General features: G+C 35.8%; 2 protein-coding genes across 7 annotated transcripts in view; one reads left to right on the top strand and one right to left on the bottom strand.

Moving 5' to 3' along the window:
- Positions 1-667: 667 nt before the first annotated feature.
- LOC144438437 (pirin-like) lies at positions 668-10199 on the bottom strand. 2 transcript variants are annotated; one of them, XM_078127460.1, is made up of 8 exons: positions 10081-10199; positions 7987-8313; positions 7249-7422; positions 6621-6827; positions 4692-4821; positions 4359-4441; positions 2984-3050; positions 668-2421 (listed from the first exon to the last, which is right to left on the bottom strand). In XM_078127460.1, exons 2-8 carry the CDS (start codon positions 8266-8268, stop codon positions 2309-2311), a joined length of 1056 nt encoding a protein of 351 aa, XP_077983586.1. In that variant the 5' UTR covers positions 8269-8313; positions 10081-10199; the 3' UTR covers positions 668-2308. The 2 variants fall into 2 exon arrangements, with proteins under 2 accessions (XP_077983586.1, XP_077983587.1); XM_078127461.1 differs by having other exon boundaries at positions 7987-8173; positions 10081-10189.
- A 291-nt stretch (positions 10200-10490) lies between these two features.
- Positions 10491-16117, top strand: part of LOC144438902 (uncharacterized) — a 90636-nt gene continuing 85009 nt past the window's right edge. For 4 of the 5 annotated variants that reach the window (XM_078128123.1, XM_078128126.1, XM_078128124.1 and 1 more), the window contains exons 1-2: positions 10491-10663; positions 15999-16099. In XM_078128123.1, the coding sequence (XP_077984249.1) occupies positions 10498-10663; positions 15999-16099 (267 nt within the window). In that variant the 5' untranslated portion in view covers positions 10491-10497. The remainder of the gene's footprint in view (positions 10664-15998; positions 16100-16117) is intronic. The other variant, XM_078128127.1, reaches the window with a different exon arrangement.

Genomic DNA, 16117 nt, shown 5'->3' with positions numbered 1-16117 from the left:
GTATTACACAAAAAATTAATGGGATATGATATCACGACATGACTCCAGAACCCCAAAAATTATGAAAATACACATATATCCTGGTAGTGTTCCCCTTTAATCATGAAACGTTATGCAAATATTGCCACTTAGATAAAGACTACTAATAATTTAGATTTTTGTAAAGATCTAATTTCGGAGCTGGTTTTGAGTGAAAATGCATAATTAGTGAATCCATGTAAGGCTGACTCATCTGAAAGAACCCTGGATTCTGTGCAACCATTGAGGACGCCCTCACCGTTGCCAGGAAGTATGTGCTACCAAATCTTATCTGCCTCATTCACCTTTCCATCTGCTGATAATCACCGAGAGAAAATCAAACGACCTGTTTGTATTAGCATGACAAAGGTTTTTCTTTTCAATAGTATTTGAATCATGCATCCAATTCAGGTACTTTCTGAATATATCAATATTGAAGAAAACAAAGAACAAATCATTATGAAAGAACATTTCAAAATGTCTTAAGTCAAAGAGCTGTAACATTTCTGTGTCTTTCTGAAGTTGATAAAGTTTTGAAGAAATGCACACAGACACAGACAGACACCATCGATATCCTGGGCTGGCATCCCTAAGCACTATCACTTATATATGTCATACTGTGCTAAAAAAGTGAACATCACAGTCATGATTTACTGTTGATTGAACAGTACTTTATTATACATATAGATAAGTGTTGATATGCATACAAAGAAGAGAAATCAATTTTGTCATTTTATTGAAGTTTTGTTGAATGGCATCAGTTAACATTACATGAGGTGGTAAAGCTTGAGAAAAGTTAACTCATTGTTTTATTGCGTACAAAACATACTTCTTACAGGAAGTCTAGAAATGTTCTTGTAAACGTCTAATGTTACATGAACCTTATCTTAAAATATCTTGGCCTTTCATACAATAGCTATCAACAGAAAAAGACGTTTTTTTCTCTCTTAATTTCAATCTTTTCAAAGTGTAAAACTATGCATGTGAAAGGTGAAAACATTCTCTACAAAGTGTACATGTAATATTCAAGAGTCACTCTATTATGACTTCAAATGTACAGACATAACATGACATTACTGCAAAATGTGCATGATTTGAAAGAAACAGGCGCTGTAGTATCCCTTACTGTAAATGTGCTTTTATAGTGCTAGGCTTCCTATAAATATACTAATAAAATATATCCAAGCAATGTGGTATAAAGCCAACACATAACAAATGCTGAATATAATAATTGTTAGGTTACTTGAAATGACAAAAACAAAACAAAACAAAACAAATACCCAATGGAAATCTTGGATACAATTTTCTACTTTATAGTAATTTCTTTCTGCATTGGCAAGGTTAGGCAAAACCTTCATTCTAAGCTTACAAATTAAACAAAGAACAAAGATTTTCTCAATTGTGTGTAGTGATTTTATTTAACTTGTTTGACATGTCCTCATCAATTAAAATACTTTCATTATTTGTTTTCATAGGAAAAAAATCAGTATTGTACCCTGTAAAACCATAGGTCCGAAATGAGAATGATAGAGTATTGTAAACAACAGTAATTTACCAGATTTATCATTGAAATCAACTTAAATGTAATCCCTCTTACAGTATCAGTACAGTCTCTTTTTCAGTGTAAAATAAAAAGAATGTTCATACCCTTTGTTAATATGCTAGAACTTCATCTCTAAAACAACACACACTTGGAACAAGAAACCTATAAAATATGACATATAAAATATTCAATATTAAAATCTATCACCACTAGTACCAAATTATTTTACATGCTGTGCATCGTATGATGTATAATTTACCTGTGAAAGTTTGACCCTCCAGTAAACATGTGACTTAGTATGTTACAAAACACATTGATAAATATTCTTCAACTTTCTATTAATACATGTATGTATGTATGTATGTATGTATGTATGTATGTATGTATGTATATGGATCCTAGCACGGTAAGTTACAAAAATAGGTTAATTGTGTATTTCCTATTACTTTATGTGAAAAGGGTGAGATAATTGATTCTAACACTTTTCTGCAATCATTTTGTGATAATATACATTGTACATGCAGCATATCTCTCTGTCAAAATAACAATCATGAAAGACTGACTAGAATTCAGTATTTAGAGAAAATATAGTCCATAACTTTTGTGGGTTTTTCATAATGGTGACAACTATGATGCTTCAGTAAAATGAACATGCAAACTAAACACTTTTGAAAGATAACTAAAAGATGTTCCATACTAAACTCCAGTTACAAGTTTAGCCTGCAACAGTTGTTTTGCTTGCTATTCTTAATTCCCAATCTTTGACTTCCATGAATGCGCCTTCTCAAATCCATTCTTTCCACTGCGGTAGTCATTGATAGCTTCTTCTATCTCTGTTCTCGTGTTCATGACAAATGGGCCTGCAGAGAGACAAAATTAACAATCCCCTTTTTAATTCCTAGAATGTGATTAAATGTCAACACGTTTGTATCATGTGCTGGATAAGTTACTGTCAAACTTATTAGACGTGGCATACATTCTGATTTGTACACACTAGTTATGGACTGGTTTCTACACAAGTACTTTCATGTCACGAGAAAAGTGTTGATTTATTTTTAAATGTTGATCATTTTAAATTAACATGTACAAACTTTCAACATACATGTATCCATGATTTTTGCTGTGTTAGGGAACCATGGTAACAGAAAGGATGAAATCAGGTAACACAGGCATAGTTACTGACATAATCTATAGCTAACGAATCATTTTGCTTGGGAACACCTGTACAATGACTGGGGAATTTATGTTGATTTTACCTACTTCTGTGTTGCTTAACAGTCTTTCTTTCAAACTACATTGTATGAACATCAATTTGTTGCCATTGTACACAGTATTTAGTGATTTTCACAGATTTAATGACATTGATTTATAATAGTATACACTGCTAAACATAATTTCTTGATTTATTAACTTTGTACTTACCATATTGGGAGACCGGCTGTTCAATTGGCTCACCAGCAATCAACACAAAGTGAAGAACTTCATCACCCTAATGATTTAAAAGAATGAAAGATTACAGAATTTTAACAATTAACAACAAAATGAATGTCAACACTAAATTTCAGTAATTCAAAATAAATGAATTGCTATGGCCAACTAACTTCATTCTTATTACTTAAGTCTTAGTATCAAATACAAGTACCCCTATGATATATGACATCTATTACAAAAATGGAACAAGCTTGCGGAATTGTACTCTTCTTACTGTCTATGTTCAAAACATAATGATGAAAAAAATATCATTATCTAGAATATGTTTAAATGTATTTGTACAATGAAAACCATTTAATAGATTTTGTTAATGACATGCTCATATCACATATCTCATAACTCAATCAACACTGTAATACAAACTTCCTGTTCATCATGATACATTACTTTATAATTCAGTTACTACACATTTTAATCTATTAATAAAATACCTCTAGCAAATATGTTTCAAGAAATAATCATTATCGCTCGCGCAGCGGCAGCGAAGCTGCTGCGAAGCGGCTCAATGACTAGTACGCATGCGCGTCGTATATACTATTCGAAAAAAATTGGTGGTTCTCCCAATGATGCATTGCGGCGCGCACTGACTACGCATGCGCCTTCCATATACTCCGTAACTCTACGTGCATTCTCCACGCGCTACCGTATCATCGTATATCATAGGCGACATAACATCACCATGCATTGCAATATTGTAACAGTAGGCCTGTTGGCACGATTATCGTAACATTGTAACGAGTATCGAGGCATCACTGTACCTCAAGGAGAAATTGTTACACTATTTGGAAGTTATGCACGGCGGTACGCGATACGGACCACTGATGACATAGCGCAGTTTAATTTCCGGGTCGTGGAAGTGTGGTTTTGATATTTATATTGTCGATAATTGTTTTTTTTTTACATGTTTTAAAAAGAATATCTACTTTCCTATGTTTGTTGGTACAGTAACATTCCTAAATCATCGAGTTGAATTGTCCAAAGACCAACGTACGTTGGTGGATGGTCTATGATAAGTTGGCTGATTGAAAATGAACAATATTAATCTAATGGCTATAATGGTTTTTGAAACCAACAACTGCATAGAGTGTTGACTTGCTTTACTTCTCGTCCATGTCAGAGAATTAGTTGTCATTCAATAAAATAAATTTTGATGGTCAATACCCCTGGAAAATGACCCAAATCAAGTGTATCAACCCTGGCCCAGGCAGCCGGTCACAAATGAATCTACCCTGCGTGAGCTTATGGGCTTTGCCTAGTTATGATATTATAATATAATTTCAAACAATGTATGACACTTAGATCTTACCTTATTTTCAGCTTCAAAACAGTCCCCCTTTGACAGAACTAAAGTGTGATGTGGTTCAACGACCTTTTGGTCACCGGAAGGGCCTGCAAGTAATAATATCAAAACCATTATAGTACACAGTGATACAAAATTCACTATGTGCCATGGGGTAAATGTTGTGTCTCTGTAATACAATTATGCAATTATATCAAAATATGCATTATATTGCAGATAATTATGTGTAATTGTATACAAAATCATGTACATTATTAATTTTTCATTAATTCTGTCTGGTGCGGTTTGTTAGAAAATATGGACCAATTTCATCTATTTCACAAACTACATCATACTTACCAAATGTCCCTTTACCAGTGAGTGTGTATACAAAGGCATTCCATCCATTAGGTACTGCCTGGTTCAGTTTGGCACCCTTGTCTAGTACAAAGTCAAGGTAATACACTGGTGTCCTAGTTCTCACTGCAGACTGTCAAGTAAAAAGAAATCAATGTGAAAATACAGCTAGGTCATCATAAAGCAAGACATTTTTACTTTCACTTGAGATCATCTTCTCTTAATGTAATATATGTCTAATTTTAAAACTTGATTTAAAAACTAGCACCAAAGGCATTGTAGCAAAACTGTACAATTTGAGACAATTTAAAAAGAAGTTATAGATGTAAATATATACGCATGCCTATCCATCCCTGTTGTTACCAATACCAATATATTGTTTGCTATGGGGTGTATCTTGTCCTATATGTCAATTTTATGAATTATTCATTTATCACCATGCCTAACCATCCCTGTTGATATCTATGTGATATACACCATCATTTGACTGTCATATGGCTTGGTAATATTCTTGCTCGGCATATGTTCATACTCAGACCACTGTAGAGAACAGACTAGAAATGTGGCTTTTCCCTTGGTGTGATTATTTCCTTTAACGATAATTTTTAATCTTAATTAGGGGCTGTTGTTTATTTACGAACTCATAATGTTACGTTTGATCATGTAAAGTAATGCGATATTTGGGCCAGAGTAGCTGCAATAATTGTGACATGATTTTGAGGGCCTTTTTCTTCAGTTTTTGTACTTTTTTCGTACTGATTAACTGGAAGCAAATGGGTACAATTCCTGTAGCGTAAACACAAATAGAAGCGATTCAGATATGAATCGCAAAGTTGGGTGGATTTTTCTGCTAAATTATGCCTTACCTGCCAAAAAAATCGGACATTTCCTAACTCAACTTTAATTACAGAGCTTTCAAGACCCAATATGTGTTCAGAGGTACCCCAATTTCCATCAAAATCAGCAAATGCAGTATTTTGAAAAGGACAGTATGCTGACATCTCACTCACATTTTCGGCATGATCTCATCTATTTGGGTTAACATCAGAGGAATTGTAATGTTTGCTTCCAGTTAAACATTGGAACAGAAAAAAACACAAAAACAGAAGAAAAACCCCTCAAAATCAGAGCAGACACTACAATTATTGCAGCAAGGGCCAGAGATCTGTCCCAACCGGATGTTGATAGTGTGTCAGACATCTCAAAACGTGTTCCTGTGTATGTACTATAGTATAGTATACATGCATAATGTGTACTTGTAGTTGTATCAGGCTACCAAACACGTTTGTTGACATTGATTTCGACAGTTAAATGATAGCTTTTGATGACTGTGAATGGAATGAAATTTTTTAGGAACTGACTTTTATGACTCAGAGAACAAGGATGACCATTTCAACAATATGATCGATGATGCACCACTTACCAAGTGGTGAAGAAAAAAAAACTAATGGGCTACAAGTAAAGGTAATAGAGTCTAAGTGTAGTAATTACAAAAAAAACATAAAGACCCGAAGTATCATTTTGCACAACGTTTGGCAGTATTCAGAGAGAGTGTAAAACAAAAGGCATGCTTGAAGGAAGATAGTGACAGTAGGAAGAGGGATTAAGCATCTCATTCACACCTAATACTAAAGGCATTTCTAGTCTGTTCTCTATATTGGTCTGAGGATCATGTTATGAATTTTTATTCAATTGCCTATGCACCCCTGTTGATATAATCTATGCCATATATGCCATCATTTGACTGTTGTTATTTGGAATGGCCTTGTTGCTAAACACCACATATTTATTTTTTGAATTGTTATTCACTTGCCTATCCATCTATCCAATGGAATGGGTATGGTCTTGTTGCTAGGCATCATATGTGATAATTTTAAATGTTTATCGACCAATATAATATTTCATCAAATCTTGTTGTGTGAACTATAATACCTTGATTCCCATGGATTCTCCAGCTATGACCTTTACTGTCACTCCATTTTCCGTTTTCTTTGGTATATCCTTATCAAGGAGTTCTTGATAATTAGGTTCAACTAATTTCTCAGCTTTTTTCAGGTTCACCCATAATTGTAATCCATGGCATTCACTTTCACCATGTGGCATCTCAGCATGAACAATACCTCGGCCTGCTGTCATCCACTGCAATTCAATAATTGTACATATGTTACGCTAGTACTTTTAATGATATTACTTTTATTTGCTAAAATTGTGGGCAACAATAATGCAAGGGAATGTGTACAAATTCTGATGTTATCTAGTGTTACAATAATCATCACCGTATTATATTATACAAATTTAATTGTGTTTAATAATATTACTATCACCATACTTAAAGTAGGGAAAATATGTATGAAAATCACTGGTGTACATGTTCTATTGTCATCTACTTTAATTATTACCAAAACATTACATTGTAAAAATTTATGTTTAATAACATAATTTATGCTGAAATAGTATGGGACAATAGCATACAAGTATGATGACAGAACTTATAACTATTAAAGTTCTGTTACATATAACTGAGGTTCTGTTTGGTAATTGTTCATATGTAAGTTCTTACCTGTAAATCTCCTGCTTTGATAGTGCCAGCATGTCCTGCGAAGTCTTCATGATCAACAGCACCATGTAACATGTAAGTGACTGTTTCAAATCCTCTGTGTGGATGATCAGGGAAACCAGCTGGTTTTCCCACTTTGAATTCATCAAGCATCAAGAATGGGTCAAAGCTTCTCAACTGTGAAAAACATACGGAAAAGTCAGATTATATTTACTAGTTGTTATACATTGATTCAATATTTTTATACATAATTCTGGGCGACTTGAAGCCATTAAAGTGGTAATTGGGAATACTTTCTAGCAGAAATTCCACTTTTGATTTCAACTGTGGGCAATTTGACCTTCATTAATGCACCCACTTCAACATTCAACACGGATGGATATTATGAAATGAGATAGCATGCAGTGTTACAAATAACTATGTCTACCTATGGTATATACAAGGCACTGACCATACAGGTATGCAAAATGTTAAGTGCTACATATGTTGAGAGACTGTATCAAAAAGACAGTGACCCACACAGGTGTGCAAAATGTTAAGTGCTACATATGTTGAGAGACTGTATCAAAAAGACAGTGACCCACACAGGTGTGCAAAATGTTAAGTGCTACATATGTTGAGAGACTGTATCAAAAAGACAGTGACCCACACAGGTGTGCAAAATGTTCAGTGCTACATATGTTGAGAGATTGTATCGATATACTATTTTCAGGTAAGAGTCTTTTTTTTCTTTTTTTTTACCTCTGGTCTTCCAATGCTTCTTCTTACTCTAGCACCAACACCTTCAGCTTGCTCCACACTAAGGATGGATTTCTGAATAGTTCTTGAAGTCATACTTGAATTATTGGCTGTAAACTTAAACTGGTAGCTTAAAGTTGGATGAAATTCTCGATGTATGTTGACTTGAGGGTCAGCAAATGTTCGGCTTCTGTGTAAAGACAACACACTAAGGATAAGGAAACTGTCACGGATCTTGGGTTTGCCCAACTGGAGAAGTAATGTTTGTGCAAGTGGCTTAAACATCAAGACCAAAAAATATCAACAACCTAACAGAGTGGGTCTTCTCACCTGTATGTATACAAAAAACAGAGAACAAAATAAGGTTGCACCACTTGCACACAACAAAACTAATACATTCACTTACTTTGGTCAAGCAGCATATTTCAATCATTCCTTCACTTTTCTCAACAATACTTCAAATCTGATTTGTGTACATGGAATTGCTCCTAGAAAAGACACACATGATATTCTACAGATCCATGTTGATGATCCCCTCTTAGAGTACCTAATTTGTCAGTTCTACATCTATCTTACAAAACATCTCTCATACAGTGACATAAATCTACTGGCATATTCATTTTATAATTAGAATTTACAATATTTGTTTTCTTTCAAAACAACACATTCATTTACCTGTAAAGATGGTGAACTGACTCATGTAAGCACAAGTTAAATTATACATTTTATTATTTGTTTCAAAGAAAATCATTGGAAGAAAAGTGCCGACTCAGCATTTTGATTCCAAAATCATTAAGAATAATCTTGATGTCAAAATTAACAAGATAATCCAAAATGGGAGGCATACACATGTACATTGTACACTCTTTAATTAAAATTTACAATATTTAATACTGAACAGTCACACATTAAATATATTTATAACTAGGCATATATTGATTTTAGTATTATTGTGTGTTTACGTGTGTGCGAGACTCTTGACGTGGTGTTATTGTTCACTGAAAACTGTCGACTCACTCAGCTCAGTCTGTGTCGGGGCTGAATAGGAGGCAATGAAGGTCAGTCACCCCACCCCCTTAAGTGATCAGTAAATTTGAAAGTCATTTGGTTAAAACTAGCTATGGATGTATTAGTCTAGTTCCTATACAGTATCGTTACGATTTATACCTTCACTCACATAGTCTAGTTCCTATACAGTATCGTTACGATTTATACCTTCACTCACACAGTTGGCATCCAGACTGTGGGGGTTTCGACACGAATTCTCATGCCAGCTCTGTTAATAGTCTATTATATATACTCATCATAATCTTTCTGGTGACCATGCATAAATAAATACATGGGGCTATTTCTAACCAACTAATGAACTATCACAACTTCGTTAAACTACATACGGATTTTTTCTTTACTTCCATCAAATGAATCAACATCCCCGGTCATCATCCGCGAAAGTGCTGACTCAATACACAGTTCCCTCATTTTGTCACAGCCCACACTAGATCTTCTTGTACGTGTCCAGTACAATGAATGACAACCAACTATAACTACATTTCAATGCCAGTGCTTATCGCATCTTCAAATTATGTTATAATTGCACTGTTCATCTTGTCGGTCCCCTCGTTTCACGTTTCACGACAATATGAGTCAGCAATTTTTTTTAGGTCAGTCGATCAGCTCGCTTTCACTGTAAACGTCTACGTACGTGTGTCATTGAATTTCGTTCCGGGGGGTACACCTTTGTAACACGATGGATGTATTACTGTTATAGGGGGACATCATGTATCATCACCGACTATGAATCCGGGCTTTGAATGTCGTTTCCATTCAGATTTCTGCGCCGTTGCAACTGTCTTATCAACACACGGTCACAATACCAAACACGAGCATCAGACTACGAAACAGCGATTTGGCCAATCTAGACAAACGTGGAGATTGAGGGGACACCCCTTGCAGTGAAATTCTAATTTACAGCTGTACTCTCTTCATCTCGATAACTTTTCACACGTAAAAATGCATATCCGAATAAATGTTATATGTAATAACGTGGAGTCATACTATAAATCAAAGCTAACACATTTTATCGTTCGATACACTTACCGTAACGTCTGCTGCAGAGCTCTTCGAAAGTCCGAATACTACCTCCAGTCTGACTCCCCAGTTGTTTTTATACGATTGTTTGCGAACGTTCACGAAACTTCACGATGTTTTGGGGAAAACTATTATTGCATAGGGGAGAATAGAATATTGTGGAAGGTTCACGAGGCTTTTTTGATAGCGTGCAGTATAGTACGGCCTCAAAAAATAAAGTTATAAGCTTTGTTTGTAAAAGCAAAACAACAAAAACAACACCAACAACACCAACAACAATAAAGATGTTTCAGCAAATTATTGAACTTCAGCATTGTCACACACAAGACATCTCTTTTAAATATCCGTCACACCCGAACCCATGTCCTAACATTGAGTTTTGAAATGGTTGATTCCAACTCGGAAAACCCGACCTTTGACACCAACATGGCATCAGTCGTCTGCAGATCACGGAATCTTGTCAAAATATTCAATGCACGATGGCAACAACCGTCGTCGTCATGCTTTATTCGATGGTCAAGTGGAACACTAACAGGGAAGACAGTCAGAATAGGCTGTGCCTCTGGTTTCTGGGGCGATACGGCATGTGCAGGTAACTGGATGGGATTGTGGCGGGTACTTACTTGCAAGGGAGCCGTCATTATTTATGACCGGGGGGGGGAGATGTTCACTCAAATATTGGGTGAGTGAAAGGGGAGGGGGGGGGGGCATTACTCAAAACCTAGGGAGTGAAAGGGGGGCTACTCAAAATTTTGGCTAACACCGAAGTATAGAACACGATTATCCAAGTTATTTATTAACACCATGTTTGTTCTGTTAGAATTTTTCAGTGCATTGCATCAGTGTTTTCTCCAGGACGCGCGATTCGCATTTTACAGACGAGAGCGTCCCTATAAAAATACCCATTGCGCGCCAGGTCGCGCACTAGACGTGTACATATTATCTGGCATTCTACTACACGAAGTCTGAGGGACGGCTTGGAGATTGAACGAATCGATGTATGTGTTGTCTATTTTCAGCACTCCCTTGTTGCATCAGTTGTTTCTGTAAGCAAAACACTGTGTTAATATTATCAGCCGGGGAGGGAGGGTCTGCAATGAAAAGAAAAGCTTCACCAATGATCGGTTTGTGTGTGTACATGACGTAATTCCTACCGTGGTCATTGTATCAATAGCGGAATGTTGGTGGAATGCGATGGTGGTATTGGTGATAGTGAACATCAAACTTCCAAAAAAAGAAAAAAAGAATCGACGTGGCAGGAATCGTGGCTTGGTACGTATTCATGGCTAGAAAAACCTAAAGGTGGAAATGGTATGCGATGTAAAATCTGCCGAGGAGCTGGTAAAACCAACCCGTTTACTTCAGAAAGAGGATGCGCAAACTATAAGATGTCCACATTGGTATGACACGTGCAGAGCGGCAAACACCAAGCCGCTTTATCAGACATTAGTCTACGGTCCAATCTACAAACAGTTGTTTCAAATGCGATGACTCAAAAGCAGGATGCAGTGCTGGTTGCCATGAAAGCCGTATATTGGTTGGCGAAGGAAGCTGTGGCTACTGATAAATATGCTTCACTTCTCGATTTATTAAAAGTTGCTGGTTGTGAACGAGTTACTAATCTTGGTGTCGATGGAAATGCATCATATCGATCACATACCATGGCCGAAGAATTACAGCGAGCGATCACTGATACAATTATGACGGAAGTGAATATTTTAGCATTTTAACCGATGAAAGTACCGATATTTCAGTCACTGGTCGACTCGTCCTGTATGTGAGAAATGTGACCGAAAACTCTGATGTTGAGTCACATTTCCTCGGAGATCTACACATTGTGGAAAAGGATGCATCGTCTTTGACCGATAAATTGATCAGTGCTGTAAATAATAACAACCTAGACACGGTGAAGATGATCGGTTTAGGAAGTGACAGGGCCTCGGTGATGACTGGTGCTAAAAATGGAGTTAGTGCCAAGTTGAAGGCTGTAAGCCCATTCCTTATAAATATTCACTGTCGCCCACCGTCTCGCTTTGTGTACAAGTCAAGCAGCATCAAGTGTCCCGTATTTGAAGGAATACAAAGATATTCTGACCAGTTTATTTTATTATTTTAAGCAGTCCTCGTTACGTTCCTCCCTTCTCAGAGAAGTGGAAGAAATGCTTCAAAGTCCACGTCTCAAGGTGAAGGAAATTCATGAGGTGATTTGCGTTCTATGACGCATTACAAACGGTGTACCGATCATGGAATGCACTCGTGACCTACTTCGACGGTCAAGATAAGAAAAAAGATCCAAAAGCCATCGGACTACATACTAAATTAACGCAATACAAGTTCGCGGCAATACTGTATTTTCTCATGGATGTCATTCCAATCGTCACCCGGCTGAACTTGATTTTTCAGAAAGATGAAATCGATATTGCAGCAATAAAACCAACGGTCTGTACAACAATAGACCAGCTGAAACAAATTAAAGATGTAACCTCAAGGGGTTTTATGACAGCAAGTTCACAGAAGATATAAATAGCGATAATATGCTAATGGGACACAAACTGCAAAACAAATCTAAGCAGGTCAATCTTGTACAGGAAGTAAAGCAGTTATTCTTGTGTAATCTGATTGATAACATTGAGACCAGATTTCCCTCTGAGGGTACTGGGGTAGTGTCTGCTTTTGATATTTTGGGGATGAGAGATTTATCCTTTATTCCATGTAATCAATTACCACAGTATGGTAATGACAAATTAGAGATTTTATTAATCTCTCATTATGGTGTACAGAAAGTAAACAAAGCAGGGGAAGTTTGTCATCCAGTCATAGTCCCAGATGAAACAAGGAATGAGTGGGCAATAATAAAGCCATTGGTATTACAACAAGCATATCCTAGAGATAAGTTTATTACACTGTGGAGATTTATCAATGCTAACCATAAAGATACAGTGCCAAATTTAATAAAACTAGCAAAGATCTGTGTTGTGTTACCAGTCAACACAGCAATTTGTGAGCGAGGTTTCTCTGCACAAAATAAAGTGAAAACATCATTGAGAAACAGACTAGAAGAACATTCCTTAAACAGACTGCTAGCAATATTAATTGAGGGACCACCTCTTCTTGAGTTTGATGGAGAGAAAGCCCTGAACTTGAAGCTATGGAGAGGTGTCACAAATCAAGGAGGATTTTTTCTATGTGACTGTGCTAGCCATGTAATGGAACATAATACTGAATGTGAATAATATAAATAGGGACTGTCTGTCATCATATGGAAAAATCATGTTGTTTATTAGTTCGTATTACAATCAATAAATGATGAACCTGTCATTTTACCTGGAACAAAATGAAAACAAAAACGTCTTTATTAGTAATGTACAAGTAATGACATTGACAAGACTATTGTTGTGTTGAGTTCAAGACAAACAGATACATGAATGATTGAAATAAATGTAAATTCTATGTATGATCACCTAAAAGTGTTGTCGACTTGTGTTTTAATAAGTTACAATCATTATCACTCACATGCAGATTTAAAAAATGAAATTGTTCTGTCCCCCCCATTTTGAACCAGATCCCCCCAAAATTTGATGGAAGGGGGGACAATCCCCCCCTGTCCTGGAAACCTGGAGAAAACACTGTTGCATACACTCACTGTTGTAGTTTTCGGACAGACTCTGTTTTTGGACAGATATCAACTCATCCCATGATCATTGCCATTTTCTCCGGAACTTCCATATTATCATGCTCAAGCATTCGTACAAAAGATCAGGTGATACTAAAGCTTTGATTCAACTTTGATTCTTGTGGTGTCGGATACGAGAGCACTAATATCGGCGATTACAAAGTTACCGTATGAAATAATATGCCATAGGAACTGTTACAAAATCACTTGAATATCATTTCTCTCTTATGTAAATCTTTAATAGTTTGCTCCCCCTTACCAGTGCTCTGTTCAAACTAGATGACGTTTTCCATGAAATCTGGGTGTTTTTTAAACGAAAATATGGTACATATCTTGAGCAAAGAAGTGTCTCAGATATCGGACAGTACTGACATTTACGCACCCAAGAATAGACTGCCAAGCAGCACCATGAACTATGATTGAATCCAGGGGTCGAATTCATTAGGAGGACAGTGTTCATGATAAATCCTTTGCAAAAACAATCAACTTTAGTGTAAAGGTGATTAAAATACCACAATACCAATGTTTTTGCCCAATATTTAAATCAATGAACTGGTGAAATTCCTAACTTATATGACAAATATGTAAATCGGTGTGGAAGTTCATGACTGATTACCAATACTGTCATTCGTTTACTAAATCATCAACGTAGGGTTATAAATTCGGTGACTGCATCATCCATAAGTTAATTCTGACTTTAAACCCTATTGGAAAAGACCCTAAGGAAAAAGTCTAAGCAGCAATGATGGTGTTACTTTTTTGCAGTGTTTATCCAATAGTAAAAGTCGAATAACATGACCCTGTCCGAAAAGTGAGAGAGTGAGTGTATACATAGCCCATGAAAATGCCTGCACATTTGACATATATGTACCGGTAGTTTCTGAAGCCAGTACAGTAGACCTTAACAATCTGTAACACAAATTGGTCAAATAGTTACTAGTACATTGAGCTGTTACATGAAACGATTAAATCATTAATTGATAAAGTTGTAAGGAATAACCTGGTTAAAGAAATAAACAGCTGAAGCCACACAGAAGGGCTAAGTCTGACCAAATAGGATCAACTTACAGGTGGGAAAAGCTGTTGGTCATTATTGGAGACTGCTGGTCCTTACGTATACCCTATACAGTTTCGGTTTCAACATGAATCTAGAGCTACCTACCTCTTCCTATAAAGTTCAAACAATTTTGAACTTTAACATGATACAACATGTTGTCTTTTGCTGTAATAAAATGAGTGAGTGCAATGAATAGGTTAATATTCACAATAAGTTATTTCATCTATATAATCTCTTCTGTTATTATTCACAAAATATTATACACAAATACAGATGCAAAGATTGTAGACACTGGATTCATATTATCTGCAATCTCAAAGAGATCACAGTCCTCTCCTTCCTCACTGCCTGATTCAGCACATGAATGCTTATGATAACTCTGAATGTCTTGGATTAGTCAAGACAGTAACAACTACAGAAATTCAACCCATCACTGATGTTCTAATGTATAACATATTATAGTACATTTGTAATTGTTGTGTGCTATCATGTCACTGTAAACTTTATATCAACAATGCTCTGACTCATTATTGGGTCAATTTGACTGTAGACATGAGAGAGACTTTTGACTTTAATACAAGCAAGTAAGTAAGCATAAAAGTTGTACCACAAGGTCTGAGTCATGCTGGTAAAATATGGAAATCTATCCATATCATTGAATAAATGTTATTTATTAAAATCAAATTTCAATTGATCATAAGAACATGTATACCAACAAGTAGTTGCAACTCTGCAAAACTGTTGGACTTTATGGAAATCAACGGTCTCAGACAATGGACCAATGACAATGTTAATTTTGCACACTGATTGTGTTAATATCAAATAAGAACACCACAAAATGAGATATGTTATATTTCGGGAATCATTATTTAAGTGTACTAACTAAAAGTGTAGGCCTGGTGTTTTTAGATGACCAGATTACTTTAGGATTGTTAAAAGTTGTAACTAAAAACATATATCAGACATTTGTTTGTCCAAATGTTATATTTTTGAAGTCAAACAATTGATGTGGTGTTAATTACAATGCAGCTATCACCAAGTATAATATTCATTTGAGATGTCAAGGTGCTTCCAATATAAATAAACACGGTAAGACTTTGTACCTTGAATGAATTCACCTGTGCACACTTACAATAAACATCAGGTAAACGAATTTTGTGTTTTGTTGGTCAACATGTATGTTTATTTTATTTGCAGCACCGCAACTTGTTAACCAGGGAAATATAGATTACCTTGTATTTGATTATCTATCAGAGATTACAATGTCTCTACTTACAGCAGCCAGACAAAAAGTTCCAGTAAGTTGAACTCCATTA

This window comes from Glandiceps talaboti, chromosome 8, assembly GCF_964340395.1.
Source record: "Glandiceps talaboti chromosome 8, keGlaTala1.1, whole genome shotgun sequence".
NCBI lineage: Eukaryota > Metazoa > Hemichordata > Enteropneusta > Spengelidae > Glandiceps > Glandiceps talaboti.
The sequence above is the reverse complement of the archived record's forward strand: the minus strand, read 5'-3'. Positions and strand labels throughout refer to the sequence as shown.